This window comes from Schistocerca nitens, chromosome 5 (genome assembly GCF_023898315.1).
Source record: "Schistocerca nitens isolate TAMUIC-IGC-003100 chromosome 5, iqSchNite1.1, whole genome shotgun sequence".
In the NCBI taxonomy this organism is placed as follows: Eukaryota; Metazoa; Arthropoda; class Insecta; order Orthoptera; family Acrididae; genus Schistocerca; species Schistocerca nitens.
In genome coordinates, this window is record NC_064618.1 from 641,002,668 (window position 1) to 641,017,819 (window position 15,152).

Consider the following 15,152-nt stretch of genomic DNA (forward strand, 5'->3'; position numbering starts at 1 on the left):
TGTGTAGCTTTGGAAGCATCTGACTCGGTCCTATTTGCACAGCTGAATCATGCCGTCATTTTGAACACTGATTAATCAAGACTAAACATTAGGTGTAGATGAATAGGAAGGGCAGTACCACAATCATAATAATGGGAAGAACCCAAATGCAGGTCCTTAATTGTGATGTATTGTTTGTCCAAGAATACAAAGCAATGAGAAACAAAGGAAAGAAAACTGAGCACTGAAATCAGGATGAAAGAGCCTTGTAGTTCACTCCTCAATTAAAATGAAGTTACAAAAATGTGACCATTGAAGCCGGTATAAGGTTGGTGTGTGTGTGTGTGTGTGTGTGTGTGTGTGTGTGTGAGAGAGAGAGAGAGAGAGAGAGAGAGAGAGAGAGAGAGAGACTAGCAGTGAGGAGCAACAATAGAGCATGATGGTGCATTACCTAGCCTGTAGATCATAGCATCTCAGCATATTGTGCCAGCAGCAGCTGGCGGTGGTCCAAGATGCCCTCTGTGATGGATGAAGATTGCTATGGGACACGTGACGCTGAGGAATGCTGCTGAGTGAGGGTGCTTTTAAGCTGTCCCCTTGCTGCTCACTGGCGTGGACCGGCAATGATGAATCGAGCCCAGTGAGCCTTACCAGTCCATTTAACCTGCACCACCACTGCTCGTTATGACCCTTTCCAGGTGACGATACCAAGCTAGTTTTTGTTTTGCGCCTTGACCATCGCTGTATGCCCTGAAACGTGAGCCATGGTTGGGTGATTTAAGGTCAGTCCAGCAGTGCTGTGTTTGACTCTGCTAACCACATGAAGAGCTGCAAAGTAATTAGTCTTGGCGAACAGTGAGGTTGCAGCATAAATGTAACAAGGCTCCTGGTGAACAATGAGGTGGGAGCTCCCAGCAGCAAGGTTGCATAACAAACATACCCTTATGAGTGCACTGGTGGTTTTATTGGACACGATCAGTGTAGGTAATGTAGCACCTAATTTGTCGGCTTAACTCGTTAGTATCTGAAGGGTTGGTTGCTCGCCGACATCTTAAAGCCCATACCTTCAATACAGATTTGATCATCGAACCCCGTTTTAATAAGTAGACATGTTAGCGAATAATACTTTAAAGTGAGAAATGATTGGAGAAATCCACGTTTGACAAAATCAGATGAGTGAAACAATGGAAAGTCGTGGATGGAATGATGAGGATTTTATGAAAACTATAGAATGCTACTCACAATATAGTGGAGACTGCGAGTCACAATGACAAGACATCCTCCCACCACCACACCTACTCCAGTCTGGTCACAATCATTACCTATGCTGTCAAAGGCAGGGCTGCCTATGAAAACAATCACGTGATCTACAAACTAAGCTGCTCTGTGCTTAGGAGTGGCCACCGACAAATTGGCGAAGAAATGGCTGGACCTGCCAGTTGCTGAGCACGCTGCCCATCACAACATTCTTCACTTCAGTGACTGCTTCACGGCTTGGGCCAGCCTTCATTAGTCACTGTCCTACAACCCTGTATCTTCTTTCATGTTTCAACTCCAGCACTATACAGCCTTCTATTGCACCAATGCACCCGTAGTCTTTTTACTTTTCTCCTTTCCTTTTCTGCTTCCATTCTCCCCACCACACCTACCTTCCATCTAAACTCCTGTCTGCACCTAGCTACCCTACCCTCTCCTCACCACATCCCTGCATGCTCCCACAAGCAGAACTTCACTGTACCCACCTCTACCCTGCTATCCCTCCCCCTCCCCGTACCAGTTTCCTCCACACCTCACCACCCATATCGCTTCTCCCAACATGCACTGTTGCTTGCAGTCTGTCCTCAGGGGCCAGAGACAGTGGTCATTGTGTGTGTGTGTGTGTTTTTGTGTGTGTGTGTGTGTGTGTGTGTGTGTGTGTGTGTATGTATGTATGTATGTGTGTGTATGTGGGGGGGGTCAACCTTAAAAGAAGGCTTTTAGGCTGAAAGCTTACTTGCATAGCTGTCTTTTTGTTGTGCCTGCCTGCGACTCAACATCTCCACAATATGGTGAGTAGCTGTCTGCCCCTTTTAATAACACTGTCATTAAAAAGTAAAGTTAGTTTAATAATGTTCACACATGAGAGTGGTGGCCTCGCATGAATTGCAGATTGAGTGAAAAATAGTTAAACAACAATTAATATGTTTTTGCAAAGTGTTGAATACAGAAACACATGCAAGCAGTGTTAATTTAACTGTGCATTAATTTATGAAAATCAACATGAACATTCAAAGTTCGAAAGTGCAGTTTTCCTACTGTCAGTTGTGACATAAACTAGTGTGTTATCCTGAGTTCAAACGAATATAAATATCAACTGCAGGAAATAATTTCAGGTTCCATCTGTCTCAAGTCCCTTGAACAGATTTCGCATAGTTGCAAAAAATCAATCCTGAAAATACAGTCCAACAACAACTTAAAAAGTACGTAACACATGTGACCAAATAGCCACTTGACAAAAGCACACCCACTCCCTGTTGCTCGTACTTAAATACTTTCTCTGACATCACACTCTATTCAGTCCAAGTTAATTCATAAATAATGACAGCAATTAAAAATTAAAGTAAATTGAACATACGCATAAACACTAGAAAACTGGAAGTTACTGCAATCATTTTTCAATCTCTTATGAAAATAACAATCACAGTATTAACCAAGTTGTTAACGAAGTTCATAAAGCATTCCTACATCTGCTTTTGCAATGTAAAATTGTAAATACATATGAAATAGTAAATTGTGGGTAGTCATCCTCTAGAAAGATTAGATAAATATCTGGGAAATGCATGCTGCCTTCTTATTACACATAATTGTGGAGGATTTGTAGTACTTGCATCTTTTCTTATAAACTTGTAATAAATTAATTTGTAACTCTTTGCACATATGCACAATTTGAAAAATAGCTTGTTCATGATGTTTACTGAGAATTTTCTTCAATGATGAAACTAACTTTGCAAGCCATGGAAAGCTGAATGTGAGAAATATGTATTATTGGGCTGCTGAGAATCCATGTTGGTGGAGGCAAGTTGAACATTAGAGGCAGTGAAGTGAAAATTTTTTGTGCGGTATTATTGGGGACTGTGTGATTGCTCCTTACTTCAAGAAAAGGCCTTAGCAAGTGCAAAATAGACAGCATTTTGTACTCAAATTCTAGCAGCTCTGCTAGAGGAAGTACCACTTGAAATATGTAAATGTACGTGCTACCAGCTCGATGAGTGCCCAGCCGACTACATGCTTTCAGCTAGGAAAGCACTCACCCAGCCCTTTTGTGGCTGCTGGACAGGACATGAAATTCTGCATGTTTGCCTTCCCCGGTTGTTTTCGCTTGCTGTCAAAGTAGGTGTTCTTGTTATGTACCAAATATTATTGTTGACATAGTAAGTCCTTTGCATTCTTACATTTGTTTGTTGTCATAGTATGTTATCTGTGTCATATAAAAAAATTGCAGGTTGATTGTCCTTGGTCAATACACAGCGTGACAATCATTGAGCTGTATGAAATAAAACTGTCATAACTTCTGAACGGTTTGTGTTAGAATGTTCAAACTGCACAGCTGGTCGCAGGGCATGATGGGAATTAGTATGCTCATGTCCTTTTTTTTTTTTTTTTTTTTTTTTTTTTTTTTTTTTTTTTTTTTTTGCGAATGCAGTATAACCCTGCTTTTACATTCCTGGAATTAACATTTTACCGTCATTTACAACATTTTTTATTGCTCATGTCAAATTTCCTATGACCACAGTGTTAATTTTCACCCGATTTTGCATCAATATATTTATAATTTTCCTGCGATTTACGCATTACGAAGAAATGTTTGTGTTTACAAATATTATGTGCTTTAGTTTCTTGACACCATGGCACTCTACTGAGTGGATTTCAATAAGTAAACAAGTATAAGTAGGAACAATTCATGCCATATCTCCCACTGCTGCCAAGCTCTACTTGGCGTGGTGGCTGAAGGGGGTAATTAGTTTTGTTCAAATAAAGATAGCAAGACCAATCACAACCGTTTCCAAGCTGTCTCTACTGCGCATACACAGTTTTGTGATTGTCGTGATCATTGAGACACCTTTGTCGAACCATACTTAGCATGTTTCAGCCACTTGTAATGCTAGTTGACACCGTCATTTACTTTGCATTGCTCAAATGTTTTTAGTTTAAACACAGAGCTGGTTACGCTTTTTTTTTCTTTTTTTTCTGAGCAAAACGTGTTTTAAGAATTTTTTCTTGTTGTCAAGTGCAGTATTTACTTATGTAGTTTTTGGATGTTTTACAAACAAACAGTGTGAGTGATAGATTGCGTGTGTATGGTTTTCCACATAACTGAGGAGGCACAGTACCTTCAAAAAGACGGCTATAGTCCAAGAGACGCTGAATAACACATATTCAAACATCACGCAGAATACTTATCTACATATTTGCACTTGACAGTGAGAAAAAATTCCTGGAAAGCATCATGCTAAGCATGAGAAAATACATAACCAGTTCAGTATTTCATTATTTAAATAATGAATGACAGTTGCAGACTTTCAAATTTTATGACATATGAAATTGAGTCAAACATTCCTACCTCCCAGAAAGTTATCAGTTCCAGTTACTTCAGCGGTTTTTATTAGATAATAAACTTATATGAGATAATAAACAAGTTGCTGAAAAGTCTTTTAATGCCTGTTATGTACGTATATCTTACATAAAGTGCAAAAATGTAAGGGAGTTTCTGATGTGTAATTTTTACAGCATAACATGTTATTTCCCACTTTTTACATTTACCCGCATTTTACACTATATATATAAGTCCCTTGAAAAGCGTAAAAGCGGGGTTTCACTGTAGTTCTATAATTGTCAGCCTGTACATAGCCAGTAAACTTTCCAAAGTGTATAAATGAAACTGGATACCAGCACATGGGAGAGCGGGTGCTATATTGATGTTTTCAGACTAGCTAATTCTCCCTTTTCATAGGAATGGTTGTGGAATAGTCATTTTTTAAACAGCATTTTGCATTGTGGAGTGCACATTCCCCATTTCAGTAATTTGTATCACCTTTATTCCCTTGTGCCCTTTTGATAGTTTTCATTACTACTGTCACTTTTAAATGTTCTCTCAGACCACAAATTGATGGTTGAATTATATTTCACCCTGTTGCAGATTCTATCAGAGTCAGACCCAAGGCTTCACACTATGAAGCCTGATTGTGTTGTAGGCTATGGGGCACAACAGTCAAATGAAGCTACAGAAACGCACAGGAGAACAAATGAAGATGCCATTTTAAGGTGAGTGAAATACATTCACTATCAAAATTAAACATAACACTGTAAGAGATTCATCCTTGAATACAACCTGGATGTTTGTGTATATGGTTTATGGAATTGTGGAAGTGTGAACAGGTGGTCAGCACCAAAAACAGGAACTGAACTGAATCTCTCAAATTTTACTACTTGTGCCAACATACACTTACTCATAGTCATAACCTAAGACTGCCTACAGTCATCTAACTGTTGTAGCAGCAAGACAGTCTTGCCATGCCTGTTGCCAAACTCTCCATGTCTGTTTGCGTGACCGGGTCCTGTTTAATGGCTAGAAACTGCCCAGCATCACAGTCTGATGTGTATTGAACCCATTTGTATATGGGCAATTAAGTATCCAGATTGCTTACAGATTTCAGCACTCGGGTGGGAAGGAGTTGGCTCTTAACAACACTACATAACACAATACCTCTCATTGAGTCCTAGAAGTCTCCGAGTAGCTCTGCCAATCTTTGCTGTCAGAGGTCTTCGTCTCAGGTTCTTTGGCGGATCCCCCCCCCCCCCCCCGCCCCCCCTCTCTCATAAACAGAGTGCTGAGTCAAAGTGTCACCTCTATTGCTGGTGAAGGACTGGAGTGGAGGGAACCTGTGATGGTGCCAGCCACCGATGCTGGCGAAAAGACAAAACATCATCAAACAGATGTCAGCCAAAGAATCGGAGACAGAAGCCAAGAGGTAGTTTCCCGGCAAGTGGCCACGAAAGCCTCAGCAATTCAGTAATCGCATGCCTTAATGAATATGAACACAATTACATTTCTTACTCAATATTTTGTTATGTTTGTTTCAATAAATCTAGTACACGTCATGGCTAGATTTAAGTGGTCATTCCGCCTTAATTCACCCCAGATAAACACCCAGATGTTTGAAGGTTGTGACTGAAAACAGTGTGCCTTTAGTCTGTTTATGTGCATGACATTTCACATATTTGTGTTTTGAGTCGGCTGCCACTCTATAGACTTCACTTGCCAGATCATCTTTATACATGGCAGACAGCAATTGCTATCACACTGCTTTGAGGTAAACTAAATACTACCTTCATATTTGGGATAGCTGCTCTATTAGGAATACTGTACCAAGTTCTGTTTGCCAGGAAGTCTTTAAACCAAATGTTTGTCTGTCTGGATATTCCGTATGTGTGCACTATGTTTGCTAGATGACAGTGTAGAACTGTGCTGTATTCTTTCTGGAGTTAATAATAACAACAACATTGAACAGAGATTTGTTATCTACTGCCTTCTGTATGTTACAAATGAAGAAAACAAATTGAGATTCACATGATACAGTGCTGCAAAAAACTGTATTGATTTCTGTTTAAAATTTGACATTTTTGTGAAACACAAGGGAATCGCACTAAATTCTATCATCTTACAAACTGTTGCTGTATTTGAACAAGTTTGAAATAAAAGTTCTCATACATACATGAATACCATGTACAAACCTAATGCTGCTTCTTAAGTAAAGGTAACATTCAAAGGTGGAAATGTCGTCTTATAAAGATTACGTGATTGTAAACAAAGCTCAATATTTCATTTGATTGTGAGAGACAGTAACTAAAGCAGTTGCAAATAAGAAATTCAGTCACTGTTCACTTATTAGAATACTGGGTATAAAAGGTACCAGCTTTTAATTAGCTTTAAGGCTCGTCAACATGCTATCGATCTGTCTGCACAGGTACTGGCGCAAGTGTGTCTAAATGCAACAGATTGCTGCAAATGTGGTATGTTCACACGTTATTCACTGGATACAAGTTGCTTGCCCTCCATGTGTCGATGTAGAAACTAGGAAAGAAATTTTAGTGGCAATCAATTACAGTCTTGTACAGCAACCTGAAAATTTATTTCCTTTATTCAGAAATGGAGGAAATCCTATTATGGACTGTGTTTGCAACAGAAAGACAGATCAAAATGGTCTAAATGGTGGTTGCTGAAGCGAAGGTGTTTTCTCGCATAAATTTACTTAATGAGTTGCAGGGCAAGCTAGATGACTGGTGTAATTATTTGGGGCTGGATTTATAAACATGTAATTAGCTTTTGACAGTCATATCACCTCATATACAAAACTTGCATGAAGAGAGCAATTTCGATACATGAGCGGCTGCTGACGATGTTGCGATTCCTGGGTCTAGGAGTAACAAAGATCTAGAATTTGATACTGTAATTTCGAAACAACTTGGGGTGAAATCATACCCACCACACGTGAAGCTATTTATGCTGTCCTGTGTTTGGTGGCATGCTCAGGAATAGGGTGGTCCAGCTGTTTTTTTGGGCACAGTTTGTCGGTGGCCATTCATGTGGACAGACAGCTTGCTGATCATCCTGCCCACATGGAATCCAGCACAGTGGTTGCAGCTTAGCTTGTAGATCACACTGCTAGTTTCACAGGTAGCCCTGCCTTTGATGAAATAGGTGATATTTGTTACCAGACTGGAGTAGTTGGATGTATGGGACGGATCGTGCATCTACGTCATATTAGAGGGATATGTGCCATGAGGCATGGATTTGGGAGCAGGGCTTGTGTAGGAATGGATGAGGATGTTGTGTAGGTTGGGTGTGGAAGTGGTGGGAGAGATAAGGCACAGGAAATCTATTTTTGTACAGAGTTGGGAGGATAATTACAGTCTGTAAAGGGCCTCAGTAAGACGCTCAGTATATTTCGAGAGGGACTGCTCATCACTACAGAAGCAACGGCCACGGGTGATGAGGCTTTATGGAAGGGGCTTCTTGGTATGGAATGGATGTGGCTATTGATATACTTTCCGGGATGTGAGGTCGTGGTCCAAGAACTTTTCTGCTCCTTACGTTTCGTCCAGAACTGCGCTGGACTTCCTCAGAGGCGCTGCTCTGCTGAGTCTTGCCGACTGACTGGTCGGGTGTCTGAGAGTGACTTATATATTGTGAGAAAGGGGGCCGTGGTTCAGGTGACACGTGATGAGCAGTGATAATCCGTATCAAAGATAAGGTTGACTATCGATTACCACCTTGTCCAAGATAAAAATTGTTAGCAATTTTGTAGAGCCACTGTCCATATATCGCTAAGTTTCATAGCCTCCTCTTTCCTATTAAAATTATCGTGACGTTTATAAATTTCGATAGCTTCTCTATATAGCCGTGAATAGTAATTTAACGTTGTAGATAAAACTTCGGTATCCGAAAACTTCACTTGGTGGTTGCCTGGTTGAAGAGCATGTTCCGCTACAGCCGTCATTCTACAATGGAATGGATGGTTGGTATGTTTGATATGGACAGAGGCACTGATTAGCAACCTTTGAGATGGGTGTCAACATCGAAGAAGGTGGCTTGTTGGGTTGAGTAGGACAAGTTGGTGCAAATGGGGGAGAAGGTGTTGAGGTTATGGGGGAATGTGGATAGGGTGTCCTTACCCTTGATCCAAAACACAAAGATGTCAACAATGAATCTGAACCAGTTGAGGGTTTGGGACTCTGGGTGTATAGGAAGGATTCCTCTAGATGGCCCATGAATAGGTTGTCATAGGATGGTGCCATGTGGGAATCCTAGCCGTACCCAGATTTGTTTGTAGGTAATGCCTACAAAGAAGAAGTAATTGTGGTTGAGGATATAGTTGGTCATGGTAACTAATAAGGAGGTTGTTGGTTTGGAATCCCTCAAGTGTAGGGAAAAGTAGTGAAGTAGTGTTCAATAGTTATAAGGCCATGAGCATTAGGGATGTTAGTGTGAAGGGCATCCTCTTGGAGAGAGGGGGGGGGGGGGGGCACAGTAATTGGCCACAATGGGGTATTCTGGGTGGTTGGAATTATGGACTTAGGAAGCATGTAGAAGGTAGGAGTGCAGGGAGTGGCAGGGGTGACTAGAGAGATGGACTCTGAGGAGCGGTTCTAGGATGGTCCTAAGGATTTGAGGAGAGCCTGGAGATTCTGCTGGATTTCTGGAAGGTGGTCATTGTGACAGGGTTTGTAGGTGGATGAATCAGACAGCTGGCGGAGTCCTTCTGCCAGGTAATCCCCGTAGTTCAAAACAATTGTCAGGTAAGATTATAAAGTTGGAATCAGTTTTTAGGTGGTGGAGTGCGGTTCCTGCTGCAGGTGTAAAGTTAGTTTCTGTGTTGAGGGATTGGGGAATGATGGTGAGGCGAGGTTTGAGGTTAAGAAATTTTGAAATCTTAGCAGGGGGTGATTTGAGGGCAGTGGGCATGGATCGTGGTTGGTTGGAGTAGAGAACTGAGACATGCAGTGTTCAACATTCATCTTTGGTTGAGTCTAGGGTTGGTGGCGAAAAAGTGGCTCCACTGTATGGACCGGGAGGAGTGAACATCATTAACAAGTCCTGCTTGATTGAATTTGGGAGTGGCACGAAAGGTGAGGCCTTTGGAAATGACTGATACTCCTAAGGCTTTTGGAGGAAAAGGTCATGGCTATGCTTCCATTTAGGCTCTGGTGAGAGAGGTTTTTTGAGGGTGCGGTAAATGTAGTTGGTCCGAGACAGGTTTTGCCAGCTATGAGGGGAAGTGTGAGAGGTTTGGAGGTTGTTGGAGAGGTGGTGGAGACTGGATGTCCAAGGTGGGATTAGGAAGGGAACAGGGTGCTGAATTTTTTGTGGTGTCGTGCATGTTGTTCTAGTTCCTGGTGGGCAAGGGCTAGGGCTTTGATTACCTCTCATCATGCCCTGAAATGTGGAATGTCCTACCCACTATCCTTTCCATCCCTCCCCCAGTGGTATTCCGCTGTACACCGAACCTACACAATATCCTCGTCCAGCCCTACACAACCCCTGCTCCCAACCCCTTACCTCATGGCTCATACCCTTGTAATAGACCTAGATGCAAGACCTGTCCCATACATCCTCCCACCACCACCACCTACTCTAGTCCGGTCACTAACATCAGCTACCCCATCAAAGGCAGAGTTACCTGTGAAACCAGTCATGTGTTCTACAAACTGAGCTGCAACCACTGTGCTGCATTGTTCATGGCTATGAGAACTGACAAGCTGCCTGTCCACATGAATAGCCAGCGACAAACTGTGCCGTAGCTATCGGCCAACTTCTCCCAATTTCTCTGTTCACCTATACATCTACATCTGTATCTACATGGATACTCTGTGAATCACACTTAAGTGACCAGTAGAAGGTTCATCTAACCACTTTCACAATAATTCTCTATTATTCCGCTCTTGAATAGTGCGTGGAAAAAATGAACACCTATATCTTTCTGTGTGAGCTGTGATTTTCCTTATTCTGTTATGACGATCATTTCTCCCCATATTTTCGCATTAAAGAGGAAAAAGTTGGTGATTGAAATTTTGTAAGAAGGTCCTGCCGCAACGAGAAACGCCTTTGTTTTAACTATGTCCATCCCAAATCCTGTAACATGTCCATGGCACTCTTCTCTCCTATTTCTCAATAATACAAAATGTGCTACTCTTCTTTGTACTTTCTCGATGTACTCCATTAACCCTGTCTGGTAACGATCCCACACCATGGAGCAGTACTCCAAAATAGAACAGACAAGTCACTTTAGTAGATCAGTTGCATCTTCTAAGTGTTCTGCGATAAATCACAGTATTTGGTTCGACTTCCCCACAACATTTTCTGTGTTCCTTCCGGTTTTGGTTGTTTGTAATTGTAATTCTTAGGTATTTAGTTGAATTTTCAGATTTGACTGATATACGGTGTAACCAAAGTTTAATGGCATTTCATTTAGCTCTCATATGGATGACCTCACGCTTTTCATTATTTAGGATCAGTTGCCAATTTTATGCATCATACAGATATCTTTTCTAAATCATTCTGAAATTTGTTTCATTCTTCTGATGATTTTACTAGATGATAAATGACAGCATCAACTGCAGACAACCTAAGACAGCTGCTCAGATTGTCTCCTAAATCTTTTATATAGATAACCAAACTTGTGGCTCATGGTGTGGGTTCCTGGTATCATGTCCTAGTTCATGAACCACGGGCAACGTATGAGTGGCCAAGTAAGTGGTCCTGATAGTCGGGATACCAGTTACTTGGGAATAAGGCTGGGCATCTCGGACATACTCCGAGTCGTGGTCACCTTTGTGCTCAGATGGCAAAGACTACCAAATCCACTGGTTAGTCCCTCAACCATTAGGGGTAAAACTCAATGGGACCCAGGGCAAGTAAGGCTAGCAACCTGCTTCCCTGGTACTATAAATATGATGCTGGCAACAATCAGAGCAAAATGCCTCAGACCTTTGGAGGTGACGGAGTCCCACCTCTAATTGACAAACCAGGGACTCCTAAGATACAACTCAGCAAACGAATGGTAACGAGATGGGGAGCGATTAATATCAATGGGGGCTACTCTGGGAAGAAGGTAGAGCTGGCAGAGGCTGCAAGTAAGATGGGGTTGGACGTTCTAGCTGTTAGTGACATTCGGGTAGGGGGTGAGAAAGAAGAGGAAGTGGGAGAATACAAGGTCTACCTGTCAGGAATCAAAGCAGGAATAGCACAATGGGGTGTAGGGCTTTTCAGCAGGAAAGAAATGGAACCCAGCGTAGTTGCAATAAGGTATGTAAACGAACGACTGGTGTGTATAGATTTGACAGTGTCTAGCAAGAAAACTAGGATTGTGTCAGTATATTCGCATTATGAAGGGACAGATCAAGAAAGATGGATAGTTCTTATGAGGCACTCAGTGATGTAGTTGTTAGAGTAAAGGACAAGGACAGTGTTCTGCTCATGGGTGATTTTAATGCCAGGATTGGAAATCGAACAGAAGGGTATGAAAAGGTTATGGGTAAACTTGGAGAGCGGGAAACAACTCTGGGATTTCTGTGCCAGTATGGACTTAGTAATCACAAACTCCTTTTTTAAACATAAGAACATTCACCGGTATACTTGGGAAGGCAGGGGAACCAGATCTGTCATTGACTATATAACAGATCAGGAATTCAGGAAGGCTGTGAGGGACACACGTGTATTCAGGGGATTCTTTGATGACACTGATCACTATTTAATCTGCAGTGAAATTGGTATTGTGAGGCCGAAAGTGCAGGAGGTCAGGTCCATGTGTAGGAGGATAAGAGTGAAGAAACTTCAGGATAAGGAAATCAGACACAAGTACATAACAGTGATCTCAGAAAGGTACCAGTTAGTTGAATGTAGTGAATTGCAGTCACTGGAAAAGGAATGGACGAGGTACAGGGACACAGTACTAGAAGTGGCCAAAGAATGTCTTGGAACAGTAGTGTGTAAAGGTAGGATGAAGCAAACAGCTTGGTGGAATGACACAGTCAAGGCAGCCTGTAAAAGGAAAAAGAAGGTATATCAAAAATGGCTACATACTAGAACTCAGGTAGACAGAGAAAGTTATGTTGAAGAAAGAAACAAAGCCAAACAGATAATTACAGCATCCAAGAAGAAATCTTGGGAAGACTTTGGAAACGGGTTGGAGACCTTGGGTCAAGCTGCTGCAAAACCATTCTGGAGTGTAATTAGCAGTCTTCGAAAGGGAGGTAAGAAGGAAATGACAAGTATTTTGGACAGGTCAGGAAAACTGCTGGTGAATCCTGTTGATGCCTTGGGCAGATGGAGGGAATATTTTGAAGAGTTGCTCAATGTAGGTGAAAATACGATCAGTAATGTTTCAGATTTCGATGTACAATGGGACAGGAATGATGATGGAAATAGGATCACATTTGAGGAAGTGGAGAAAATGGTCAATAGATTGCAGTGCAATAAAGCGGCTGGGGTGGATGAAATTAAGTCGGAACTCATCAAATACAGTGGAATGTCAGATCTTAAATGGCTACACAGGATAATTGAAATGGCGTGGGAGTCGGGACAGGTTCCATCAGACTGGACGAAAGCAGTAATCACACCAATCTTTAAACATGGAAACAGAAAAGATTGTAACAATTACAGAGGTATCTCTTTGATCAGCGTTGTGGGTAAAATCTTCTCACGTATTGTTGAAAGGAAAGTGCAAGTATTAGTTGAGGACAAATTGGATGAAAATCAGTGTGGGTTTAGGCCTCTTAGAGGTTGTCAGGACCAGATCTTTAGCTTAAGGCAAATAATGGAGAAGTGTTATGAGTGGACCAGGGAATTGTATCTGTTTTATAGATCTAGAAAAGGCATATGACCGGGTTCCTAGGAGGAAGTTATTGTCTGTTCTACATGATTATGGAATAGGAGGCAAACTTTTGCAAGCAATTAAAGGTCTTTACATGGATAGTCAGGTAGCAGTTAGAGTTGACGGTAAATTGAGTCCATGGTTCAGAGTAGTTTCAGGGGTAAGACAAGGCTGCAACCTGTCTCCACTGTTGTTCATATTGTTTATGGATCATATGTTGACAACAATAGACTGGCTGGGTGAGAATAAGATATGTGAACACAAAATAAGCAGTCTCGCATATGCGGATGACTTAGTTGTGATGGCAGATTCTGTTGAAAGTTTGCAAAGTAATATCTCAGAGCTAGATCAGAAATGTAAGGACTATAGTATGAAGATTAGCATCTCCAAAACAAAAGTAATGTCAGTGGGAAAGAGATATAAACTAATTGAATGCCAAATAGGAGGAACAAAGTTAGAACAGGTGGACGGTTACAAGTACTTAGGATGCATATTCTCACAGGATGACAACATAGTGAAAGAACTGGAAGCGAGGTGTAGCAAAGCTAATGCAGTGAGTGCTCAGCTACGATCTACTCTCTTCTGCAAGAAGGAAGTCAGTACCAAGACTAAGTTATCTGTGCACCGTTCAATCTTTCGACTAACTTTGTTGTATGGGAGCGAAAGCTGGGTGGGTTCAGGTTACCTTATCAATAAGGTTGAGGTTACGGATATGAAAGTAGCTAGGATGATTGCAGGTACTAGTAGATGGGAACAATGGCAGGAGGGTGTGCACAATGAGGAAATCAAAGAAAAACTGGGAATGAACTCTGTAGATGTAGCAGTCAGGGCGAACAGGCTTAGATGGTGAGGTCATGTTACACGCATGGGAGAAGCAAGGTTACCCAAGAGACTCATGGGTTCAGCAGTAGAGGGTAGGAGGAGTTGGGGTAGACCAAGGAGAAGGTACCTGGATTCGGTTAAGAATGATTTTGAAGTAATAGGCTTAACATCAGAAGAGGCACCAATGTTAGCACTGAATAGGGGATCATGGAGGGATTTTATAAGGGGGACTATGCTCCAGACTGAAAGGAAAGGCATAATCAGTCTTAAATGATGATGATGATGATGATGATGATGAGATAACCAAACCAAACAGTGGAAAATCCAGGATGGAAAGTAACAATATTATGAAAAGGAAAGTTGCCACTCACCATATAGTGAAGATGCTGAGTCGCACATATGCACAACAAAGAGACTGCCAACAAGGCCTTCGTCAAAAATAGGTGACACACACACACACACACACACACAAATGCAAATCTCACACTCACGCAAAAGCAGCTCACACACACATAACTGCAGTCTCGGCCAACTGAAGCCTCACTGTGAGCAGAGCACCAGTGCATGATGGGAGTGGTGGCTGGATGGGACTAAGGAGGAGGCTGAGGCAGGGAGGGGGAGGGATTGTAGGGTAGGGGTGGATAGTGACGTGATGCTGGGGAGTGCACAGGGACGAGATGGAGAAAGGGTATGGCAGCTATATGCTGTCGGCAGTTTAGATGGTGTGTAGGGGAGAGGTGGGGATGCGGAGGGGTAGTGGAAAAGGAGAGAGGTAAGAAGACTGTGTGGGATGATGGAATGAGGGCTGTATAGTGGTGGAATGGGAACAGGGAGGCTGGGTGGGTGAGGACAATGACTAATGAAGATTGAGGCTAGGAGGGTTATGGGAACATAGGTTATATTGCAAGGAGAGTTACCATCTGCGCAATTCAGAAAAGTTGG

The 15,152-nt window shown here is 42.0% G+C and overlaps 1 protein-coding gene across 7 annotated transcripts in view; it reads left to right on the forward strand.

Moving 5' to 3' along the window:
* The window catches only part of LOC126260799 (endoribonuclease Dicer-like), a 450,082-nt gene that overhangs the window by 160,301 nt on the left and 274,629 nt on the right, over positions 1-15,152 (forward strand). For all 7 annotated transcript variants that reach the window (XM_049958149.1, XM_049958148.1, XM_049958147.1 and 4 more), the window contains exon 8: positions 5,156-5,280. In XM_049958149.1, the coding sequence (XP_049814106.1) occupies positions 5,156-5,280 (125 nt within the window). The remainder of the gene's footprint in view (positions 1-5,155; positions 5,281-15,152) is intronic.